Source organism: Rhinatrema bivittatum, chromosome 3 (assembly GCF_901001135.1).
Source record: "Rhinatrema bivittatum chromosome 3, aRhiBiv1.1, whole genome shotgun sequence".
Lineage (NCBI taxonomy): Eukaryota > Metazoa > Chordata > Amphibia > Gymnophiona > Rhinatrematidae > Rhinatrema > Rhinatrema bivittatum.
This window is the reverse complement of record NC_042617.1, coordinates 481884924-481910401: the sequence shown is the minus strand read 5'-3', so window position 1 is coordinate 481910401 and position 25478 is coordinate 481884924. Positions and strand designations below refer to the sequence as shown.

Below are 25478 nucleotides of genomic sequence, written 5' to 3'. Positions count from 1 at the left end.
GTAGTCGGTCAGCTGCCGGTTGATGATTTTTTCCAGGATTTTAGAAAGGAAAGGGAGGTTAGAGACCTGGCGATAGTTGGCAGGTTCAGGTTCAGAGGGATCAAGGTTGGATTTTTTGAGAGTAGGTTTTATAATGGCCTGTTTGAGTTGCGTTGGAACCAAGCCAAGGGATATGAATTTGTTAATAATGTTGGCTATGGGTTTTGCTATTATATTGGGGATGGTGAGGAGTGTCTTAGTAGGGATAGTATCTGAGGGATGCACTACAGGTTTGATTTTTTTGAGAGTGGATTCTATTTCTAAAGGGGATGTATTCTCGAAGGAAGTAAGTGTAGCTGTGGTGTTTGTGGTTTGAGTGGATTTGGGCAAGAGCATGTTATACGTGGAATTAGTGGAGGGGGTGTTGGTGGGTGTGAGGGGGTTGGTGGTTACAAGGGGGAGAGTGAAGCGTGACATAAGGGTTTCAATTTTATTGTGGAAAAATAAGGCCAGTTTTTCACATTTGGATTGGTCATTGTTGTCGGGAAGGGAGTTGGGAGAAGTAATAAGACTGGAGACGCATTGACAGAGGGCTCGGGGGTTGAATTGGAACTGGTGAATTCTTTGAGAGTAGAAGTCTTTTTTGGCTTTGTCAGTGGCTTTTCGATAGGTGTGGAGTAAGGTTCGAAACTTTGATTGTATGGCAGGGAGTTGTTCTTTGTGCCATCTGTTTTCAAATTTTCTGAGTTCAGTTTTCATGGTTCTGAGTTCAGGAGTGTACCATGGTTTCTTTTTGTTATTAGCGGGATTGATTTCCTTACATTGTGTGGGGCATACTTTGTCTGCCACAGTGTTGGTGAGTTGAATCCAAGAGAAGATGGCGGTGTTGGCATCTGTAAGGTCTAACTTGGGGAGTTCTTCTGAGAGGGCTTCGATGAGGTCTTCAGTATTACAAGGTTTTAGGAAGTTGATGGTTTTCTTGGTGGGAGGGGTACTTTTTATTGTGCGGCTGGTATCAATGCTTCCCTTTGCAATTGAAGAATAGCTTGCTTTTAAGGACTGAAGACTCGTGCAGTGGGTGGCTTTGCAGGAACACCTGCACATGCTCAGAAAAACAGAGAAGAGAAAAACTGAAAGAGCTTTTCCAACTCAGTGACACTCACTTCTGTGCTGATGTATCCTATTGTCCACAGAGAACACATGTTACAGGTAAGCAACTTTGCTTTCTCCCTTCGGATGCACAAGCTGGGTGATAGAGGAATTAGTTCAAGGAAAGACATAAATCTATAAACCATAATTCAGTTGAATCAAGATCATACCCTTTTTTCTTTTCTTTGAAAATGGAGAAAGTGAAAAGAGGTAAAGGGAATCTTATTTATTTATTTATTTAAAAACTCTTCTATTCCGTCATTAAGTTAATTCACCATCACAACGGTTTACAGATAGGCACAATAAGAAAATAATATAATTGGTATAGATTACAAATTAAACATGTGCCAACATAGAACGGTAACATATTTTAATAATAGCGACTATGTGTTGAATAAAGGTTAAAAGTCGGTTAGTAAACTGTGACGCGGTTCAAATCTATGTTAATATGTATTGGGAGATATAAGGGAAAAAAGCTGATTGCTCGGTGCGTCCTTATCTATCGACTGTTTTCCTCCTTCTCTTTGTTTTTCAAGAAAGCTTGTTTAAAAAGCCATGTTTTCAACTTAGTTTTAAATAGTTTCGAATTTGTTTGCAGCCTTATTTGAAGTGGCATGGAGTTCCATATTACAGGTCCAGCCAGTGAGAGTGCTCTCTCCCTTACTTGAGTGAGGCGTGCTGATTTAACAGAGGGACCAGTTAGTAGGGCCTTATTAGCAGATCTCAGGTTTCTGTGTGGAACATGTACGTGCAGTGCAGTGTTAAGCCAGTCAGCCTTTTCATCATGGATTAGTTTGTGAATTATACACAGTGCCTTGTATTGTATTCTTTGTTCGATTGGAAGCCAGTGTAGTTCTGCAAGTGTTCCTGTGATGTGGTCTCTTTTCTTGTTGCCTGTCAAAATTCTAGCTGCAGAATTTTGCAATATTTGGAGTGGTCTAATGGTAACTTGAGGTAGCCCTAATAGCAGAGAGTTACAGTAGTCTGTGCTCGCGAATATCATTGCCTGTAGCACTGTGCGAAAATTGTTTAGCGTTAGCAGGGGTTTTAGTCTTCTGAGTACCATTAATTTGGCATAACCTTCTTTTAATTTCTGTGAAATGTGTTGTTTCATGTTTAGCTCTGGGTCAATTATTACCCCTAGATTTCGTACTTTTGTTGCCAACTCTATGGTTAGATTATTTTTTATTGCAATTGTAGGTTGTATAGGGTGTATATTTTTTTCGTTCTAGGTGTAAGAATTCAGTTTTATCAATGTTTATTATGAGTTCCATTTGATTTAGGAGTTGTTTGATTATTTCAAGATACATATTGGCTAGGTTCATTGTTTCCTCAATATTGTTTACGATGGGTAACAGTAGTTGTATATCGTCTGCATATATGTAATGTATTATTCCAAGTCCTGCGAGTAGGTGACATACTGGGAGGAGGTAAATATTGAATAGTGTTGCGGACAGGGCTGAACCCTGCGGGACTCCAGTTTGTAGTTTGATTTTGTCTGATAGTGAGTTTTTGATTTGTACTTGGAAACATCTATTACTTAAGTATGACTCGAACCAGTTTATTGTTTTGTTATTTCCTATTTCTATTAGTCTATTGATTAGTATTTTGTGGTTTACAGTGTCAAAAGCTGCAGAGAGATCCAGTAATACCAGAATGTAATGTGTTCCTGTATCAAAGCCTCTTAAGATATTGTCTGATAGGGCTAGTAGAAGTGTCTCAGTACTGTAATGTTTGCAGAATCCATGCTGTGCAGGATATAATATGTTATTGCTTTCTAAGTGGTTTGATAATTGTTTTTGAACTGTTTTTTCAATTAGTTTGGCTATTAGTGGTAGGTTGAAAACTGGTCTATAGTTACTCAGATTTAGAGGGTCTAGGTTCTTTTTCTTAATGATCGGTTTGATTATGGCTCCTTTCAGGGTACCTGGCATTGATCCTTCATTAAGGGAAAGGCTGATGATTTTAGTTAAAGTTGGAGCTACTATGTTAGCTAGTTTTTTAAATTCCATTATGGGTATGGTGTCAATTGAGTGAGGAGCTGGGTTCAGTTTTTTTATCATGTTCTCGACTTCGTTGTGTGATATCTCTTCAAATTCTGACCATATGTTGACGTCTCTTGTGGGCATTTTAATCTCATTTGGTTGTGTTAGGGATTTTTGTTCTTAAGTTTTCAATGTTATCTTTAAAGAATTGAGCTACTTCATTGCATTGATTCTCTATTAGGGTCTGTTGATTGTTTGTATTGTCACTGGTGAGGTTGTTAATTATGTTAAACAGGGTTCTAGCATTATTTGCAAACTTTTCTATTTTTGAGCTGAAATATTTCTTTTTAGATTCAAGAGTTATTTTTTTGTAGCAGGCCAGTTGTTTTCTGTATTTTGTTAAATTTTCAGTTATTTTGGTCTTTTTCCATTCTTTTTCTTTTTTTCTAAGGATCTGTTTTACTTCTTTGATTTGCTCGATATACCATGGATTTTTCTGATTTGGTTCTTTAATGTGGACCTTTTTTTGTGGGTTTATTACATTTGCCAAATTCATGGTTCTGTTTATCCAATCGGATGTTGTGGTATGGCTATTTGAGAAGTTAACATGTGTTAGTTCATCTTGTAATTTGTCTTTTAGAGTTTCTGTGTTAAAGGGTGGGCGGTATATAAATTCAGCTGGTTCAATGCTTTGTTTTTTTGTTGGGCCTGTGTGTTTGATCTGAGAACTGATGAGGAAGTGATCTGACCATGGGATTTGAGTGTATTCAGTTTTTATGTTTTCTAGAAGATTACTGTTTATGAATGTCAGGTCTAATCAGTGGCCTGTTTTGTGAGTAGATTTGTCTGTGATAAGTTTGAAACCTAGTGCAGTCATTATGTCAATTAACGTTTGACAGGAATTTGATAGGGGGTGAACGTCCATGTGAAGATTAAAGTCGCCTAATATTATGGTCGGTTTAGATGTGTTGTAAAAAATTCTATTAGTGGGGAGATGTTTAGCTCGAGGAGGCTGGGTGGGCAGTAGATCAAACAGATTTGTAAATGGTCAGTGTCGAAAATGGCAATTTCATGATTTGCTGGTGTCGTGATTGCGAGCAGTTTAGTTTTGTATTTCTTTTCAATGATTAATATTAATCCACTCCCATTTTTATTTATTCTAGGGATTGAGAAGACCTCGTAGTATTTGTTAGGTAGCTGATTTTTTAAGACTACATCTAATTTCTTTAGCCATGATTCAGTTGTTGTTATAAAGTTAGGTTTTATGTCGTATAGCAGGTCTGTGATGATGGGAAATTTTTTTGTCACTGATTGTGCGTTAACTAGCAGGAAGATGATCATTAGTAGGCTGTTTAATTTGGTACTGTTGGTTTGCTTTATTGGAATTAGGTTATTTGTATTTGGATTGCTAATTTCTTTTTTAATATAGTGGTTTTTGCATTGTTTTCTCATTGTGTTATTTCCATACTTACCCTTTCCTGTGCATACTTGTATGGGGAATGTTGAATTTTTGTTCATTGGCATGGTTTCGGAGTTTCGCGAGCAGTGTTTTTCAGCCATTAATATTGTCTCGGGGTGCACGAGAGGCATACAAAGGGGCATGTCCCTTTGACGTGCCCCTTTGGGGCGCGGCACCTCAGGATTCTGGCATGCTTTTTATCCTCGGCGGGCTTCTGATGTCAGTCGCGTTGCCGAGGGGGCGGAGCATGGCCCGAACACCGAGGGGATGTCAGGAGTGCTGGGAGACCTGTGGAAGAGAAAAAAAAACTGCAAACAGGAGAAGGGAAAGCAAACAGTGATTAGTAGAAGCCTCAGGTGGATCGGGAGGCAGGAGAGCAGGTCCCCGTCCCCCCCCGGGATTCTGGCACGTTTCTGATGACGTCAGTTGCATCGCCGAGGGGGCAGAGCACGGCCCGAATACCGAGGGGGTGTCAGGAGCGCTGGGAGACCTGTGGGAGAGAAAAAAAAAACTGCAAACAGAAATTAATGTACTGTATATAAATCTATATGAACAAAGTAACCTTCTCTTTGCCATCACAATCTCGTCCCAGAAGTTGTTCAATTGTCTGCACTCTTTCATCGACCATGTGCAGCTGATGCAACAAACGCCTTCTCAACAAACCAACGCAAACAGCGCAAGTGGAGCAGTGAATGTGGGAGAAAACGGGGAAAATACAGGAAGGTGTGCACAGCAGTGTTAAAGAAGGGGCAGAAGAGACCATAAAAAAAGACAGGAAACCATGTTTAAAAGTCAAAAGCCATCAGCAGTTGGTATTTTATGTGTTTGCATTGCATAATTTACAATAGTAAGGTTTTGTTGCAAAACATATGAGAGTGGAATGGAATACATTTCAGTTCTTACATTTTTAGCTGCAGTGTTCAACAGTGCATTACATTCTTAAAAGGAAAAAAGGCTAAGCACCGCCTGATCATAATGGGTCCAAGCAATGCAAGATTGGTAGTTTTTTTCCACTTGAAAAATATTTCAGCTAAATTCTCAACAATTAGAAAAAGGTTACTCTCTATTATGTTAGATTTAAAGAAGATAAGCAGGAAACTCCTAAGTTGGGGGGGGGGGGGTGGTAAGGGAAAGACAAAACTTATTTTGTAAGGGCTATAACTGACAGAGGAAAGTGAGAAGTACAAGCACTTAATGCTATAGAATTACAAGCTTGCACATACAATAACATCATGTGATCAACAGACCGTTTACAATGGTAGACATTCTAAATATTTGTAAATATGATTGGAAAAGGAAATATATTAAAAAGGAACACCTCAAAATCATTAAAGCAGTACTTCAACCTCACCAGCTGAAAAGCTGGAGCTACTGAAGTACTTCCCGGTGAGTATATAGCAGTGTTTCCCAACCCCCTCCTGGAGGCACACCTAGCCAGTCAGGTTTTTCGGGATATCTGTCATAGATATACATGAGATAGATCTGCATACACAATCTAACATGCATATTCATTGTGGCTATCCTGAAAACTTCACTGGCTGGGTGTGCCTCTAAGAGAGGGTTAGGAAGCATTGGTGTCTATAGTGCTGTTTTATAGCACTCATACACCCTAAGGAGAAAACATTGCCTTTTCAGATTGCAGGGTTTCTTCTGGAAGTATACAGCCACCTACAAGACCCTATCAAGGAGCAGTTTGACAGTGTAGATTTCTTTGCTAGGGCCCAGCAGGCCATCAGGGATTATACTGACAGTTCTTGGCATTTACTTTCCTCTTTTTTTTTTTTTTTAGTTGTTTCTCCTCCTTGGGGACTATAGTGCAATAACTGCATAAAATAGCAATGTCCTCTTAAAGGGAAACATTACAACAAAACCAACTTTGCAGTCAATTACACTGAAGTGTTGCTGTAAGACAGAATACTGAGATCTTGCTCTAATGGCAGAGCTAGATCCTGTCCCTGCTAGAAAATCATATGCCGAGAAACTTAGGAAAAATTGTTTATACTAAATGCTTTCTCATGGTTCCCATCTTCCATGCTGCTGCAGTTATATCATAATGCAACTTTCTCATTAGAAACATTTGCAATGTAAATCAGGAGGCAGCAGCATTATGGAGCAAAATGGAGACAGTGGTTTTGCCTACAGGAGGACAATTAAGAATATACTGCTGCTCCATTAGCACAGACATGGAGGGAAAAAATTCACAGTGAAAGCAACCAAGCTGCAACTACATTTTTGTTGTTGCAGAAAAATTTGGAAAAATATCTGCTTTTGAGATTTTTCTTTTTTGCCATAAACTGTAAAGTGACAATTTTTATTAAACTAGCAAAAAAAACCCAAAACAAACAAAAACAACTTCTGGCATGTTCACAATCCTCTTTTCTGGGTGAATTTTGCTTTTTTTCCTTTTCTGAGCAGAAATTCTCCTACTGACATCTATGGGAAATGTTTTTTTTTGCAAACATTGTGGCATATTCATAAAACTGCTGGCAAAAAGAAAAAAATGTATTTTTTTTTCCAACCATTCTTAGGCAGGAGGCTGCCCTCAGGTTGCATTGCCATGCTGCCACTTCTAAGAGAAGAGGTGGGACAAAAGTACACAGGTCAGTGCCAGGTACCTACGCCCTCTGACCACAACTATGAAGTAGCTGTGACCAGGGAGGGACATCACAGGCCTAGAGCTGAACATGGCTACAATACCCACATAAAATGACCGCCTGCATTATGTATCATTGCTTTTTCTAGAACCAATATGTCTACTAGCAAGTTACAAGCCAAAACTATGTGACAATCCTAAGAAGCAATTTAAAAAAACAGAATGAAGATTATACTTCAGTAAGGTTGGCTTGCACTTGCTTAACAGCTGGTGTATAGTGCAATGAATAATTTAGGAATTTTCTTTTGTGACGGAGGTGCATTTCTTTGCTGAATAGTTCTGGTGTACATCTGCTTTCTGCCCAGGCCTTAAAATCCAGAATGCCGGCGTTGACGTTTCTTCGTATTTTTCTCCTTAAACATAAAGAAGATCACAGATTTATGATTTGACCCTACGGTAGGGAGGGCACATTTCAAAGCCACTTCTGCAAGTTAAAACAGTGCTTTACCCACAGACAGTCTTTTTGGAAATTTTCCTATCTTTATACGCAGGTAAAAATGCCACTAAGAGCATATGTTCACCTGCAGCAGGGGAGGCTTGGGGACAGGCTGTGGAACCATCCGCATTTGCATTTTCAAAAATATGTGTCCAGTTTTAGTCAGAAAAATGATCTGCACAAACTGACAGGTGTACATGCATGGGGGTATTTTTCCTTAGGAAATTTTCCAAGTGAAAGCATGCACTTTGAAAAGGAATGCAAAGTCTGCAGGTAAAAAACTACTCCTAGACTTTGCACATGTGTGGTCAGTCTGAAAATGGCTCCTTAGGATAGCAATCTTTAAAGCAGTATGGGAACAAAAACAATTCAAACAGATGGAATTATCTTTCTGGTACATGTCCCCAATTCTTCCAAGGGGTGAAAGAAGATCAAAGTTATACTAGCTACAGTTCCTTTCTGATTGATGAGAAAACCTGAATTAAGACCTGAGTGAAATAATAAGATTGATAAGTAGGTCTGATGAGTTTGTAAGGTTAAGAATAAACTTTAAAAAGTCATCACCACTAGCTCTTAGTCCAGTAATCCAATATAAATAGCAAGGTTTCCATTTACATGGATAAATCATAGTATAAAATAAAAAGGTGTGCTTTTAACACAAGACAAAACAATTTTGTATAATATTCCATTATCTGTTTTGTAAAGTGTATGATAAAATGTAAGCGGGGGGAGGGGGGGTCTGCATTATTCTTATGGGAAAATATGCTCTATTTACAATTATCATCTTGCCAAATATATTGTACCTGTTATAAATGTTACTACTTATTGAACCCCAGCAAAAGATTTAAAAGCCTTCAAGAAAAAAATCCAAAAATTCCTATGGAATGAGGATGTATTAGAATTCACTTGGCAACACTTTTTCTTTCTAAGGCCGGTGTTACTTTTCCAGATATTCATTTATATAACTTGGCCTATCAAATGAGGCACTAGTATGATTGATTGACAAGACATGAGAAAGAAAGTGTCATGTCAGTAGAAAAGGGAAGCCTGAAATCTTATATGCAAGCCTGGACTTTGCATGCAAAAACGTCTAAAATTTGCAGGCACATTTTTAATAATACAGGGGTCAATATTCAAAACTGGCCGGAAAGGTAACTTTGCCAGTTACAACTTATCTGGTTAAGATTTATTTATTTATTTTATTTAAGGCTTTCCTTTACCGACATTCGTCAGGGACATCATGCCGGTTTACATCGAAACAAGGGAGAATAACATAGAGAAATCAGTTACAAAAAACAGGGAGCAGCAAACTGGGAGATGCAAAAGTAATTTGCATAAAAGAAAGGAATAGAGGCATAAGTAAGATATCATAAAATTAATACAGAGGCTTACAACGGAAGATTATAACAGTAGAAAACTAGATAATGATAATGATGTATGCTCAGCGATACGGTCATGCCACTGAATATACACGTATAACTGAGCTCTTAGCTAGAAAAGTCTAGCTGGCTACGGTTAAACCTGATCTAAGACACATCTAAGTTTAGCCATAGCTAACTTGCTCCATCCTGATCTGTCCACTGCCTGCCCAAAACTTATGCAATTAACTTTTTAGCCGTACAAGGGACTGGTACATGGACGCATATTCAGTGGCCACTACTTAACCGCATAAGTCCCACTTAGTCCTTCAATCAATTATCTTCACAAAACTTGACTACTGCAACTCCCTCCTCCTTGGCCTACCAGAAACCCACATCAAACCCCTCCAAGTGCTACAGAACGCTGCCGCCAGAATCATCTCTAACAACAAAAAATCCTCCCACATCACACCCACTCTCAAAGAACTCCACTGGCTACCCATTACACAAAGAATCCAGTATAAAACCCTCACGCACAAAAAAATAAACAACAACAATATGAACTGGCTAAACAACGGAATACAACCTTACCCTACTCAAAGAACTCTCAGATCCACCAACACTGGCCTCCTAGCCGTACCCAATCTCAAATCTGCACACCTCAACGTCACCCGCAAACGAGCCATAACAATAGCGGGCCCCACCTTATGGAACTCCCTCCCCACCTGTCTCAGAAATGAACCTTCATTGCAAGTCTTCAAAAACACCTCAAAACATGGCTGTTCCTAAAAGCTTTCCCACCTGACACGTAACCTGCCCAAATGCAACTGCAACACACCACGCCCCCTACACAAGCATCTCGCACCACCATCATCCCTCCCTTGCACCACCTTCCTCCCACCTATCCCCCCCCTCCCCCCTTTCAACCCTCCTTGCCAACCTTAACCTTAAAATATCCTCATCAACAAGTCATTTATGTACATATGTTATATACTATATCAAATGTTCCATGTAATCCTGTTATTTCTGTTACAATTCGTTATATTTTATTACAATGTTATAATTTATTATATTTATTACAATGTTATAATGTAAAATAGGGCTGTTACTACCCTATTCTTTTAGTTATCTGGAAACCGATGTGATATCTCGATCGAACGTCGGTATATAAAAGAAATAAATAAATAAATAAATAAATAGCGATGAACGCACTTTGAATATTGACCTCACAGTGCTTAAAGCTGGAAGGACAGTTCGGAGGAGATTGTGTAAGATGGGGAAGGAAAGAATGCAATAGTCTTTATTTCTTCTTCTGTTGAGGAATGTAAGTAGTACATAGTTCCAGTAATGGAGACAGAAGGGAGCAATATTATTGCAAATTTGGTTGATAATGTATATTTCAAAATAAAATCATTTTAACAGTTGCAAGAACAATGTCAACTTTTTTTACACATATGCAAACCAGATGTTATACACAACTTGTTTAACCCTTTAGAATTAGGAATTATGGAAATAGGAAAGAAAAGTAACACTTATTTTAGCTTGCTTTAAATTGCTATATGGAAGTTTGGCTCAAATGTTACCACTTGGCACCAAATGACAAAATAGTTTAGTTATTTCTATTTAACAAGCTAAGAGGATTTTTGCATCAAATGAAAAGTTATTCTATTGCTACAAAGTTCAAGGAAATGCAATGCAAGATGATGAAGTAAAAGGGTTGCAATCTCCAAATTGTTTTAAATGTGAAACATCACCTGGCTCTACAGTTCAATGTTCTGGAATGTCATATGGTATAACACTCCTTTTCAAAATTGTTTTAAGTACACTGGAGTAATCTGGACAGAGTAGAGGTCAAAACCAACAGCAATGGCATGACTGCATCAGGCTTCCAGGAAGACATGTGGATAGCCTGCATGAAGTGGTGATTATAACCCTAACAGCAGTGCTACAAAAGGCAGGTATAACCTTGGTTTAAACCCAAACCTCAATGAGCATGAGGAGGCTAGATTTTTTTTTTGACAACAGCCTCATTAATTTGGAGGCTGTGTGAATTATTACAAAACATAGTAATAATAAGACATGGAAGGGGCTTTGATCTGGATTGATTATTGGTCTTATAAGCAGACAAGTTGAAGAAAAAGCCTGTACTAATCTACCAGCTGAAGCGGTGGACAGCATTTTTAATGAAGTTTGGGCATGTTTACGATGGCTATGGAGGGCGGTGATGGGAAAAATGTTGAGAAATCAGATAAAAGAGAAGATGTGAAGGGAGGGAGCTGGTGACAGGTTCAGGAGCAACTCAAGGCGAGGTGGTGAGAGAGCATTCCCCCCACCCCCTCCAAGTTACAGCACAGGGCAAAATAATTGAGAGGGCTGGGGGGGGGGGGGCTTGAACAATTTGAAATGCTACAGAAGGGAGAAAGCAGGGATCAGAGTTCCCAGAGGACTGACGGATAGTGATAATTGTTTCTAGGAAGATGGCAACCCTGTTATACACTCCCAGGAACCCTATGACTCCCCAGCATTTGTCCCCTGAGTGTGGTGCATCTCCAGATTGGTGCAAGGGTATTAGGCACCCTATGCAAACTTTACTGCCTTGCGCCCCCTTCCTCCCAGCCTTCACCATACATAATTAAAAATTGTGCATTTATAACAACAAATTTTAAATGAAAAAGGATGTTCATAGTCTTCTGAGGCAAAAATAGTACAACATGTATATTATTTTTACATGCGCTGCTATGTTGCCAACCAGGAAACACAACAAAAAAGACACTTTGAACCCATATGATATTAGGCCTATTGTAAAGTGCATTTGAGCCACATTTAAACTAAATTACAATTACAATATAGTAAAACTTCCATACCAAAAAAGCACTAAATGCCAACACTCAAAAGGTAATGGTACTACCTATGAAAAGGCAACCCTGCAAATATTACACCAGGCCCTAAAACATCATTACACCTTCTATTAGGAAAACAGAACAAGCCAGTTTGTTATAGATCCCTACACAGAAACTACATGCCAGTAAAATACGTCACTTTAGTCACATGCAGAACATAGATGGATCCTCACCACAAACAGAAAAAACACTGTAAAATAAAAATAAAAACATGCAGATAAAAACTGAACTGGAAGCCACAAGAAGCCAGGCTGTATGCAGTGCAACAATGGAAAAACAAAACAAACCTCATAAAACAATAATAAAATCACGAAATATAATACATCAATCATAATGGTAAAACTATAGAATAAAGAATTACTTCAAAAACAGCTGATGAACAGAACAGCATTCAATAATTAAATTCATAAAAGTTTTACAATTTTCATAAACCCAATAAAATATTTCAAAACAGACACAATAAATAACATCCAACAATTAAAACTGATAAGAAAAAACATTACCCACTCTCCATCCATGGGATCATTTGATATTTTAGTCACCCTAAGACAATCGTGGATTGTGGGAGAGGGAGTGTACAAACTTTATCCTCTCTCACACACACACATATAAGCTCTCTCATAGACACACACACAAGCAAGCTGCCTCAGTCGTACACATAGGCTCGTTCTCTATCACACACACACACACACACAGCCTCGTCCTCTCTTCTTTGGTCACTGCCTCGCCGGGATAAGGTCCACCACTTGGCTGTCTTCCTGCTGGCAAGGAGTTGGGAAGTCCACCTTCACTTCATCTCATTATACCTGAGGGGGTCCTTTCATTGCTGGCAGAACCCCATTGCTGGTGGGGAGTGGGAACTCAGCCAGCACATCATCAGTAGCGCCCACAAGATCCATCCGTTGTTGGCGGGGAATGGGAACCCCGCCAGCCCTTCATCCTATGGAGCCACAGTTTTCCTTCCAGTGGGCATGGGAACCCCGCTGGCATAGCATTCCAAATATAAAGTAAGACAACCACTGCAGGGTGTTTTTTTTGGAGATGCTTGCTGGCGCTCCTAAAAGTTTTCTGCCTAAAGTGGCCCTCTCACCCTGCCTCATTATAGAACTGTCCCTGGTCGGATTGTATATGGGAATTTATATGCTCGTCTAGCTAAAGTGTAAGAAACTCAACTGGGCATATTGTTACTATGCTACAGCTACCATACACAACCATACATGTCCTGGCCCCAAACAGTGCATACACACCTCATAACAATCCATTGGGGACATCCTGAGTTTACAATAAAGGAGCAGTGTTTGAAGATCCACCTTCACGGAGGGCTGCCATCTCCAAAAAAACCCAACAAAAACAAACAAACAAAGCAGGGGTGGGTAAGAGTATGGGGCAGGGGTGTGGCCTGCTTGTTGTGGCGGTTGCTACCCCTGATTGAGCTGGATGTTCACTGGGATGCGGATACGGCGCTGCTCTCTGCATTGGTGGAGGGGTGGAAGGGAGTTGGGGCCGGAGGGTGCTGGAAGCCAATAGTGACGGGTGGGAGGGAGAAAAAGGGGGGGGGGAAAATGGATAAACTGCGTGGCTTGCTGGGCAGACTGGATGGGCCGTTTGGTCTTCTTCTGCCGTCATTTCTATGTTTCTATGTTTCTATATGAAAAAAATAGCCTAAGCAAATTTAAAATAGGAAATGTTTGTAAAAAGGGAACTGGCTGAGGTTACTAAAAACAGGCCGCAGGAAGAGTAAAACATTCTTAGGGATCAACCAATTAATGATGAAAAAAAACAGAACAAAATTTATACAATGCCAGTAAATCTAAGAGTTCTACCCTGGCTAGGAGTGGCTGAGAAGGCCCAAAAATACAAAGAAAAAACATGTTGAAATGTGTATCATGTGGAAGAAACTACATTCAGTGTTGTAAGATAAAAATAAAACGAGGGGTCTGCACAGATGCATGGGAATTCCTACGCATGCCCAGAAAATCCTTCTAGACTTTTCCAGAGTCTTGGATGACATTGTCCACTTCTGTAGCTGATTTATCTTGCTTGTCTATGGAGGACAGCAGAAACATAACAATGAATTATTGAGCATCTAAATGGCAGATGAAATTTAATGTGGACAAGTACAAAGTGAGGCACACAGGAAAAATAATCCCAATCACAGGTTCACAATGTTAGGTTCTGCATTAGAGGTAACCACCCACGAAAAGGATCTTGGAATCCATTCAGAAAGGAATGGAGAATACAATAGAGCACTTCATAATGCCTTTCTATAAATCTATGGTGCAACTGCACCTTGAATATTTTGTGCTGTTCTGGTTGTACCATCTCAAAAAACAGACAGGGTGAAATTGTACAAGGTAAAGAGAAGGGGATGGAACAGTTCCTTTTTTTTGAAGAAAGTTTTCGTCTTAGAGATAGGTCCTTTCTTGGTCATCAGATTTTTATTTTGCCTGACGTTATGAAGGAAACCCAACAGAGGCGAAAGCCCTTTTTAAGTTATAAGCAGAGAGTAGTTGCCATTGGAGAAACTTTCTAATTAAAATTTCCATTCAAGTGTTTGGTGAACTATAAAGGAAATAAATGTTTATGTTCCTTGGCAATTGGATTCTTTTTGTTAATCAAGCTCTTCTGAATTTGGATACCGCAGGGCATGATGAAGGTTCTGAAAACCCTTAAATTGATTTTCTGGGTATTTAGTGCTATATTCTTTTTTCTCTGTATACTCCCTTTATTGTGGACTAAAATGTAGCTTGCATACTGTATTGAATGCAAGGTAAATGTTTTGCTTTCTTATTTTTCTTGTATACTAGCTCTATTTTTCCTAAAGTCATTATTTGATTGTAATCATTCTGTAAAATTATAAATAGAGAATAAAAAAAAAATCTCTTGGCTACCATGCATGGCTTGCGTTGTACAACTTTGCCTGCTGCACGGGTCTTCTTTCATAGAAACCATTTGCATTTGATGAGGATTGTACCATTAGGCAATACTGCAAGTTTCCACATGCTGTGTTCATCCATTGTGTCTATCATTTCTTTAAGCAAATGTACTACATCAAGAGTCTTGATAATTTCATAATACGAGTTGGGTTCATCTGCTTCACTCTTCATTAGAAGTCACCACCTTTCCAGAACACTGACTCTATCTAAGGAGGATTCTTCAGGTCACTGAATATCTTCTCTGCAAGGTGGGGAGGGGGGTTTCATACAAGTTTACCTTTCAGCCTCTTGTATCCATTACATAGTAACAGAATCCATGACAACAGATAAAGACAAATTGGTTCATCTCTTGTGCCCAACTGAGATAACTCTTCTCTGGTTTTCTACCATGTTTGGTAGATTGGCAAATAATTTTCCATACACAAACCAACACCAGCTCCTGCCACCGCATGTCTTAACTGATCTCTTAACTCTTTTCCTACAACTAGCCTCCATAGTGGTCCCAAGCCTGATCAAAAACTGATACAATGCTGTCCACCTCCACTGGTAGGCCATTTCAGACCTTGCATTGTATTCCTAATTCCTACAAGATCAATACTTAATTCAACTCCCAAGCTCCCTTTTCTGTTTTATCAAGTTTTGTAATCTACACAGCCACCAAAATTAGTGAAGCTGTTATCCAAAATATCTGGCTTCTCATGCTCAATGATGTTTGGGTTTAAACCATGGTCCATCCATACACTGTACCTCAGTCATCTTGGAAGCCCAATGCAGTTGTACCACTGCTGTTTAAGTTGCAAACATCACTCTGTGCCTATGCAGGTTACCCCATTGCTTCTCTACAATCCTGGTAGACTAACAAACAAGCTCCCAGACCTATTCCAACTTGCATCCCCTATCTCTATATCTTATTACTAAGCTTTTTCAATAATCTAAACAATTACCAAAACTACAGAGGCCACTCCCCAAGCATCCAGGTTCCTAAATCCTGACAGAATTACCAGATATTATTGTTATGATTGACGGCTCACAGCTGGGACACTGCCTTAATCCACAAACACCACTCAGTGCAGCATGAGACTCTACCAGCTGCCTCTTCCTATGACTTCCCTTAGGTGCACGCATGCCTGACGGCCCAACTCTTAAAGGGTCAGCGGCAGCAACTCTGCTGCAGTGCCCACAGATGACTAATGGCTCCCTCTCTTCAAAAGGCTCCTTCTGAGAAGCAATAAATGCCTCATCAACAGGTCTTCTGATGTGCCTTGTGCCTCAGTGCATGTTGCTTTGCTCCAATATTCCTGTTCTTGTTCCTGTGTTCCAATTTTCCTGCCCTTCCCCATTTTCCTGCCTTGTTCCTGGAGTTCTGGTCTGCCTTGCCTGATCCGTGTCCACCTTGCCCATCTGTATTCTAATCATTGTCCTAACCTTCATTTTGGTCCTTGTCTTTGTCTTGTCTCTCCTTGTCTTCCTTGGCTTGACTCCTGTTTTCTGACCTCAGTCTGGACCTTGACCACTCTTGACTGCTGCCTGGACCTGACCTCTTGCTTGGATCTGACTACGCCTTGCCTGCTGCCTGCCCTGACCTTTGGCCTGTCTCCAGTATCTCCTGTCTGTTGCCAGCTCCGACCTCGGGCCTGTCTCTGGTATCGCCTGCTTACCACCAGCCCTGATCTCGGTCTGCCTTCAGACTCTCATTGGTCTGACTGCCCCAGGGAACCACCTAAGTCCTGCCAGCCACCAGAACCCAAGGACTCAATCTGCAGAGGAGGCGGCTGGTATAGTTGAAACTTCAGTTTGTCCCGCTGCAGGGTGAATCTGCCAGCTGTTGGTGTGGGCCTAACGAACCCGCCCGCTAGGCTGCGCTAACCACACCACAGCACTAATGGCCCACAGATACCGAGCTCATTACAAGTACCTGGCCACCACCACCCTGTCTTGAACTTTCTCAGCACACCGATTATGTCCCATAGGAAGAACACGTACATATTTTGTAACTTTGTTGATAATTCTGAGAACGTATCTCACGTCACCCCCCAGCTCTGCATGTTGTGTGGTCCCATCAGATCATACTGTATGTGGATCAACACGGTCATCCTCATCGCCTCTCAGTGGTTGTTTTGGAAATAGCTAACAAGATGACTTGCCTTTCAAACAGTCATTGCACTTGGAAGGCTTTGCTATTTTGTAGTCCAATCTTCTCATGGCTGGTTACTTGGCTATCTTCAGAACTCTATACTTGTTTACAGGTGTCATTAACTGATTCTACAAGCCTAAGTGTCTGTTCCATGTATGTTTGAATTCCGTGACTGTTTTGGCTCCTATAACCTCCACTGAAAGTCTGTTGAAGGTGTACACCATGCATTTCAGCAAAAGTGTACTTTTTCACATTCCTTCGTTTTATATGAAGATCCCTTGTCCTTGAAATTGTCTTTATATGGAAAATGCTTCTTTCTTTTACCTCGGTGGTTCTCAACCTTTTTCCTATTGTGTCACACCTGATAGATACACTACTTATTACAATCCATGGCAGAAATAAAAAATAAAGGCCAGGTATAATTTTATTGTTAAGAATGACACAAGGGAACGATAAGTACTCTGTCTAAACAGAAATTACATAAATAGTAAACCTCCCATACTAAAAGAGCATAAACTTCAAGCACTCAAACAGTAACCACCTTACCTAAAAGATAAAAAAGGCAACACTGAAAATATTACACCAGGCCTTAAAACACCAATACACCTCCTATTAGGAAAATGGAACAAGTCAGGTTGCTATAGAGCCCTACACAGAAACTACACGCCAGCAGAATACCTCATTAGCCACATGTGCAGACCCTCACCTGACAAAGAACAGAGAGACCATAAAGCATAACTAGAAACATGCAGACCAAACTGAACTGGAAACTACAACAAGCCAGAGACTGTATGCAGTGTAAGAAAGGACAAAGAGAAGCATCTCCAGTCCTCATAAAACAAAACAAGAAATATAAAATCAATAGCAGTAAACCCATACTAATAAAAAGAACAGATTTAAAAACAGTTGATGCATGAAATATCCAATAATTAAAAACTCAAATAAAAAATTTCCAGACACCAATAAAATATTTCAGAACAGCAGACACAAAGACCAAATAATTAAAAATGATGAGATAAAAATGCTTTGCTTTCCATACCTAGGAATGTTTGATATCCAGGTGCCCTGAGGTGGTTTTGAATTAGCAGGAGGAGGGATAGTTTGCTTGCAACTTTCTCCTCTCAGTCACACACAAGATTTCTCTCACACATATACACATGCTCTCACTCTTACTTACTTAGGCTCTCAATCACGCACATACATGCTGTCTCTCTCTCGCTTACACATACTCTCATTCACATACTCACATGTTCTCTCTCACCTACACAGACTCTCAATCACACACAGACACACATGATCTCTCTCTCTCTCTCTCTTACTTATATACACAGGCTCTTAATCTTACATACACATGCTCTCTGTCACTTACACATATAAGCTGTCAATCACACACACATACATACTGTGTCTCTCACACACAAAGGATATAAATCACACACAGGCTCTCTCTCTCACACACAGGCTCTCAATCTCACAGTTACACACATGCTCTATCTCACACACACCACACAGGCTCTCAATCACACACTTACACAATCAGGCTCTCAATCACATACTTACATACATGCTGTCTCAAACACACATTCTCACTTACTCGCTCAGTCACTCACTCTCTCTCTTTTCCCCCACCGAAAAAGAACTGGTGGCAGCAGCAGCAGCAGCCTCCTCTTCTTCCAACCCTCACGGCCTCGAGAAAGATGTCCCATCAGCTGCAGGGTCTGATGTTGTTCCTCTTTTTGCTCTGGCCCGATGCTGCCTGCACTTACCATGGTCTCTTCTTCCTGCGCGCACAGCAGCTGCACACCACTTCCTCTTCCAGGCCGCAGGGGAGAGAAGAGACCATGCTGCAGGCTATTAGCATTTCCAGCCTGGGCGGAAGAAGAGTTTGCATCTTGCTGGGGTAAAGGGAAGCAGCTGACCAGCCGGGATTGGGAAGTGTGGCGACACACCCGCGTGTGCTTGGCAACACACCGGTTGAGAATCGCTGTTTTACTTTATTGCAACCTGCTAAATATGTAAATGTGTGTATCATACCTTCCCTTTCCTTTCTTTCTTCTAGAGCATAACTTATAGTGCAGTCCATGCACGATTTTAGTAGCCCTCCTTTGAATTGCCTCTGCCTTGTCATTGTCCTTTTTAGATGTGGTCTCCAGAACTGAACACATTTCTCAAGATGGGCTCTCACCAGAGACCTTTAGAGAGTTAATATTACTTTTCCCAACTGCTTTATCACATTGTCTACCTGGAGGTCATCAGGGATGATGACATTCAGGATTTCTCCTGCTTGGTAACTGTTCTTTATCTCCAAAAACATATTTGGTCCTTAGATTTCTGTATCTTAAATGCATAGTTTTGCATTTTTTTTTAAATTAAAGTGTGGTTGCCATACTTTAAAAAAATCGAAAAATTGTCAAATCGTTCATCTTATTTGGAATGTCTACAAATTGTCACATAATTTAGAAAATAAAACACTTTCCCTTCTAATCCTTCCCCAATGTCGGTTATAAAGATATTGGAGAGATCTGGACCTAACAATGAACCTTGTGGTACTCCACTGGTCATTTTCTCTTTCCCAAAGTAGATTCCATTGACTACTACTCTGAATTCTATTGCTCAACCAATTTCTCACCCAGCTTATCATTTTTATTCCAACTTCCAGACTGGCTAGCTTTCTCACCAGTGTTTTTTGGTGAAACAGTTCAAAGGTTTTATTGAAACCCAGTGATGCCACATCTGCTGCACTCTGCCTGGATCTACTACTCGGGTCACTTCAATAAAAGAAATCAAATTTATTTGGTAAGATTTTTTCCTTGTAAAACCACGTTGCCTATGATTTTGTTACTCACTAGCTTCAATGAACTGCACTATTCTGTCCCTCAATAGTGCTTCCATGACCTTACCCACAACTAATGTTATGCAACTTTCCACTTCCTCCTTGTTCCCACCCTTGTGTAGCAGTACTATATCTTTTCTCCAGTCTCCTGGAAGCTTTCCTGTTTCAGGTAATGTTGAACAAAGCCATGAGATGTACAGTTAGTATCTCTTTTAGCTCCTTTAATATTCTAGGATATACCTTATCAGATACCATAGCCTTGTATATTTTAAATTGTGCTTCAGAATCTATGATCCAAGTGTTAGGGAAAAAATTCTGTTGAGAACACTGCATGGCACGAACACATCACAGCCTTGATGGTCTTCTAGTGCACAGGTTGTGAGCTTTTGTGTCCTCCAAGCTTGGATTTGCCTTGCTTTCACATTCTCTAGAAAAATGGCCCTTTTTTTGACACTTGAACAACGGTGGTTTATCTACTGGTTTCTCTTTTGAATGGACATTTCTTGTCTTCATGTGCCTTACTAGTTGCACCAACTGTCATGGCATCTGATCCCTCTCTTGGACTTAAGATCCATCCAACAGCAACCTCCATTTTACAGCTGCACACACAAACTCATACTCAGGTAGGTTACATTACAGTTGACACTGCTCCGTTGGACAAAATGCACAAGACAGTCTTCTATTTTGTCACCAATATTCACAAGTTCAGTCATTGTATGATTTGTTTTCCCAAGTAAAAATCCATATGTGCATGCTCACTTAGGGACAGATTTTTAATCTTGTGCGCGCTACACTTGTGCACCTTGCACACGCCGAGCCCTAGGGGAGGCCCGATGGCTTTCCCCGTTCCCTCCGAGGCCGCTCTGAAATCGGAGCGGCCTCGGAGGGAACTTTCCTTTCGCTCCCACCCACCTTCCCCTCCCTTCCCCTATCTAACCCACCCCCCTGTCCTATCTAAATCCCCCCCCTACCTTTATTGCAGGAGCTATGCCTGCCGGCCAGCTGCCAGCGCACCAACCCCCGGCACAGCTGCTGTGCCGGAGGACCCGGGACCGTCCCTGCCCCCGGATTGCCTCTTTTTCAAAGCCCCGGGACATACGCGCGTGCCAGGGCTTGTGTGTGCCGTCGAGCCTATGCAAAATAGGCTCAGCGCGCACAGGGGTAGGTTTTAAAGGGTTACGCGCGTAACCCTTTGAAAATCTACCCCTAAGCTTTTCAGAATACAACTGGAATCTGAAATGAATTATATGGAACTTACTATATTTTGGTGCATACAGCTTCTAAAATTCTTTTCCCATTTCCTTTGGGTATTTTCAATGCTGAACATATTGCTACTGTTTGTGGCTTATCCCTTTGTGAATGCCCTTACTTGTCTTGATGCTAACTTCTGTAGCTTTTCTGTTTCATTGTCTTCGTCTCACCTCACCAGTTGGACAGTTGTCCACAAGTCACATTTCATTGTTAGTTTCATCTGATATCTCCATATGGTATAGTTTAGGACAATTTGTTGATAGCTGCACACTTAATTTCAGTTCCATCTCCAAACAGCTTGTTCTCAAAATATTATTCACATTGGGATAGTAGGGGGAAGAGTACTGATGCTATGGGGGGAAGTGGGCTGAGAGGAAAAGTGCTAGTGCTATTTTCTTAAAGAATAACAAACATAAAATAAAATAAAATATTTAATGTGATAAATTACATTCCCCCACACAATATTTTTAGCCTCTGTTTGATATGAAGAGATGCTTTCCAGATCATACCGTTGTCTTTGTATGTATGCCTGTGCAGCCCCCTTATAACTTATGATGACTAGACCTAGCTCAACCAAACTTGGTGTGGAACAAAGATGTTGAGGAATATTAGACCATTTCAAACTTTGGGAGAGTTTTAAGGAAGCACAGGAGGGAAGCAAAGGTTGGAATTATCCCATTAGAAATGCTTCAGGACTAGAACCAAAGCTAGATCAAATGTTACTCCACCTAATTGTCTCTCTTACATCAGTCAGACAGAGGATAATTTTAAAACAATTGTGCAGGGCAGTATCTACGTTTGTTAGCCCCAACCAGGAATGTCTCTAGACCACACCTTTTCTACATATATATGTATATGTAGTAATTATAGTGGACCCTTGTGCTGTAGCATGCTTGACAAGGCCTAATAGGTAAGGAGAAATTACTACTTACCTGATAATTTCCTTTTCTTTAATGAAGACAGATTAATCCAGAACAGTGGGCTATTCACCTCTACTAGCAAATGGAGACAGACCAAAACTGATGTCACAGTATGTATACCCCTACACTGATATCAGCCTGCCAGTATTCCCTGCAAAAGCCAACTGTGGAAAACTAAACAATAGATGAACATTCCTATTAACAGACAACCATTCAAGCACTCAGTTAACAGGAAAACACTGAGCTCGGACAAGGAGTGTAATATCACTAATCTAGGGAATGGATCTGACACTTACCAGTAATCCCTGGAAATGCAGCCACACAGGAGGACAATAGCACCACCATCCAGCAGCCAAGAACAGGAAGGTGGATTAACCTGTCTTTATTAAAGAAATTATCAGATAAGTAGTAATTTCTCCTTTCTTAGCATTCAGACAGATTAATCCACACCAGTGGGATGTACTGAAGCTACTCCTGAAAAAGGCAGGAGGCTGCCCATGGTCCGATCAACACCACACGCGTGAAGACTGAGTCCTCCTGGGCCTGCACAGGACGACTCCCTGGAAAAGGTTTGTAAGGAGCAGCACCGCAAATCTTGACGGGCGACAACAATCTAATCTCCGCCCACGAAACTACCTGAGCTCTAGTGGAATGAGCCCTAAACTGACTAGGCAACAGCTGCTCAACATCCACATATGTGGCTGTGATAACCTCTTTAATCCAGCAGGCTATCATAGGCCACGATACCGGCTCACCCTGTTTACTCCCACCGTGGAGTATAAAAAGCTAGTCCGTCTTCCTGAGAGGTTTAGAAACCTCCAAATACCTCATGATATGTTGCTTGACAGCCAAGGTCTGTAACAGGTGATATTCATCCACATTTCTCTCCCTCTCCAGTGTCAGCAGGGAAATTGATTCAAGTGAAAATCTGAGATGACCTTCAGCAAAAAGGATGGAACAGTTCACAAGTGTACATTTCCAGGAGTCGCTTGCAGAAACAGTTCCCAGCAAGACAAGGATTGCAGTTCACAAACTCTACGTGCAGAACAAATTGCCTCAAGAAACACCGTCTTCAAAGTAAGTAACCTCAAGGAGAGGCTTCGCAGTGGTCGAAAAGTGAGACCCATCAGAAAATACAGAACCAGATTAAGACTCCACAAGGGCACTGGTAACCACAAGGGAGGACGAAGATACTTCACTCCTTTTAAGAACCAGGCCACATCCACCTGACCTTGGAAATAGGCAACAGCTGCCACCTGTCCCTTCAAGGAATTAAGGGCCAAACCCTTAATCAACCCATCCTACAAAATATCCAAAAAGAGCAGGATCTTGACTGAACGAAGATAAATGAGTTCCTCACATCAAACCTCAAACATTCGCCAAACCCAAACATATGCTAAGGAAGTGGAGAACTTTCATGCTCAAAGCAAGGTGGAAATCACAGCAGTGGAGTATCCACACTTCAGCAATGAGCCCTCTCGGATCTTCGTGAAGAACAGGCCCCTGCCGCAGCAAATCCCTGTGGACCGCTAATCGGAGAAGAGAGTTCACAGGAACCTCCACAGATCTGCATACTAGGGCCTCCAGGGCCAATCTGGCACCACCCCTGTGTGTTTCCAGATCCTCCAAATCATTCTGCCCAACATGGGCCACAGAGGAAAGCATATAGAAGCTTGCCTTCTGGCCACTCCTGCATGACGGCATCAATGCCCAAAAACTTCAGATCTCTCCTGCGACTGAAGAAGCGAGGAACCCGTCACATTCTGTGATGTTGCCAGCAAATCTAGAAACAGGAGGCCCCAGTGACCCACTATGAGATGGAACACTTTGTTTGACAATTCCCATTTTCCTGGATCCAGACTCTGTCTGCTGAGAAAGTTGGCTCTTACATTGTCATTTCCTGCAATGTGTGAGGCGGAGATCTTCTGAAGATGTACTTTCTCCCATTCCATGAGTTGGGCTATTTCCTGTGACACTTGATGGCTCTTGGTTCCTCCGTGGCAATTGATGTAAGCCAGCTTCAATCTCATTGTTTGACATTATTCGAACCGTTCAACCCTGCAAGTAGTCGACGAATCGCAAACATGCCACCCGAATGGCACGGGCTTCCAACCGATTGATACTCCAGACAGACTCTTCTGTACTCCATTGCTCCTGTGCTGTCAACTCCTGACAATGACCCCCCCAACCCTGGAGGCTCACATCCATCGTGAGTACTAGCCAGTCCAGTGCTCGTAGAGGATCGCCCTTCCTTAGATGATCTGCTTACAACCAACTCTGCAGTTGGATGCTGCTCTCCACCAGTAAGTGAAGACATATCGAGTACTCCTGACACTGTGGACTCCAACGTGCAAGCAATGTGCACTGAAGAGACCACATATTCGCCCTTGCCCATGGAACTACCTCTAGGGTGGCTGCCATCAACTCGAGCACCTGTAGGTAAGACCATACCGTCGGGCGTATTGTTTCTATCAATAGTCACATTTGTGTCATCAGTTTCAGAATGCGGCTCTCTGGTAGGAACACCTTGCCTTGCTTCATGTCAAAACGAACACTGAGATACTCCAGTCTGGGATGGCAGTAGATTGCTCTTGGCCGAGTTCACCACCCAACCTAGTTCCTGTAGCAAGGAGATCACCTTGCGTGAGACCTGAAGACTCTCTTTCATACTCTTGGCCCGAATTAGCCAATCATCTAAGTATGGGTGGATCAGAATGGCATCCTTTTTCAATACTGCCACTACCACCACCATGACCTTGGAGAATGTTCTGGGTGCGGTGGCCAAACCAAAGGATAGCACTTGAAATTGATAATGTTGCCCCAAAACAGAGAAACGCAGAAACTGCTGATGATCCAATCAGATGGGAATATACAGGTACACCTCTGATAAATCCAGAGATGTAAGAAACTCCCCCGACTGTACTGCCATTATCACGAGCATAAGGTTTCTATGCAGAAATGAGTCACTCATAAATGATGGTTGACTCCCTTGAGATTCAGGATGGGGTGAAAGGAACCCTCCTTCTTGAGTACAACAAAATAAATGAAATATTAGCCCTTATTTTCTTGTGACATGGGCACTGTGATCATGGCCCGCAGGCTGAGGAGCTTGTCTCTTCTGCAGAGAGCTAAAGGGAGACACTATGAAAATGACCCAAGGAATGCTGAGAAACTCCTGAACAAAGCCGTATTTTATCATATCCACAACCCACTGGTCTGACATGATGTCAAACCACCTCCGATAAAAAAAAGAAAGATGCGACCCCCTATCTCCTTTTCCCGGGGGCTGGTTGGCAGACCTTCATTGATGAGGTCAGGGGACACCGCCACTCGAGCCTGCACCCTATCTAGGCTGCCTGGGACAAAAGGACTGAGACCTACCCAAAGGCTGAGCCCTCTGAGAAGCCACTCCTCTGTAGGGTCTAAAGCGTTTAAAACCTATAGTATGACTTCTCATGCCAAATGAGCACAGTGCCTGTTTTTAT

General features: G+C 41.3%; 1 protein-coding gene across 6 annotated transcripts in view; it reads right to left on the bottom strand.

Moving 5' to 3' along the window:
* Positions 1 to 5356: 5356 nt before the first annotated feature.
* Positions 5357 to 25478, bottom strand: part of FAM228B (family with sequence similarity 228 member B) — a 278191-nt gene continuing 258069 nt past the window's right edge. For all 6 annotated transcript variants that reach the window (XM_029596027.1, XM_029596026.1, XM_029596029.1 and 3 more), the window contains exon 9: positions 5357 to 7578. In XM_029596027.1, the coding sequence (XP_029451887.1) occupies positions 7395 to 7578 (184 nt within the window). In that variant the 3' untranslated portion in view covers positions 5357 to 7394. The remainder of the gene's footprint in view (positions 7579 to 25478) is intronic.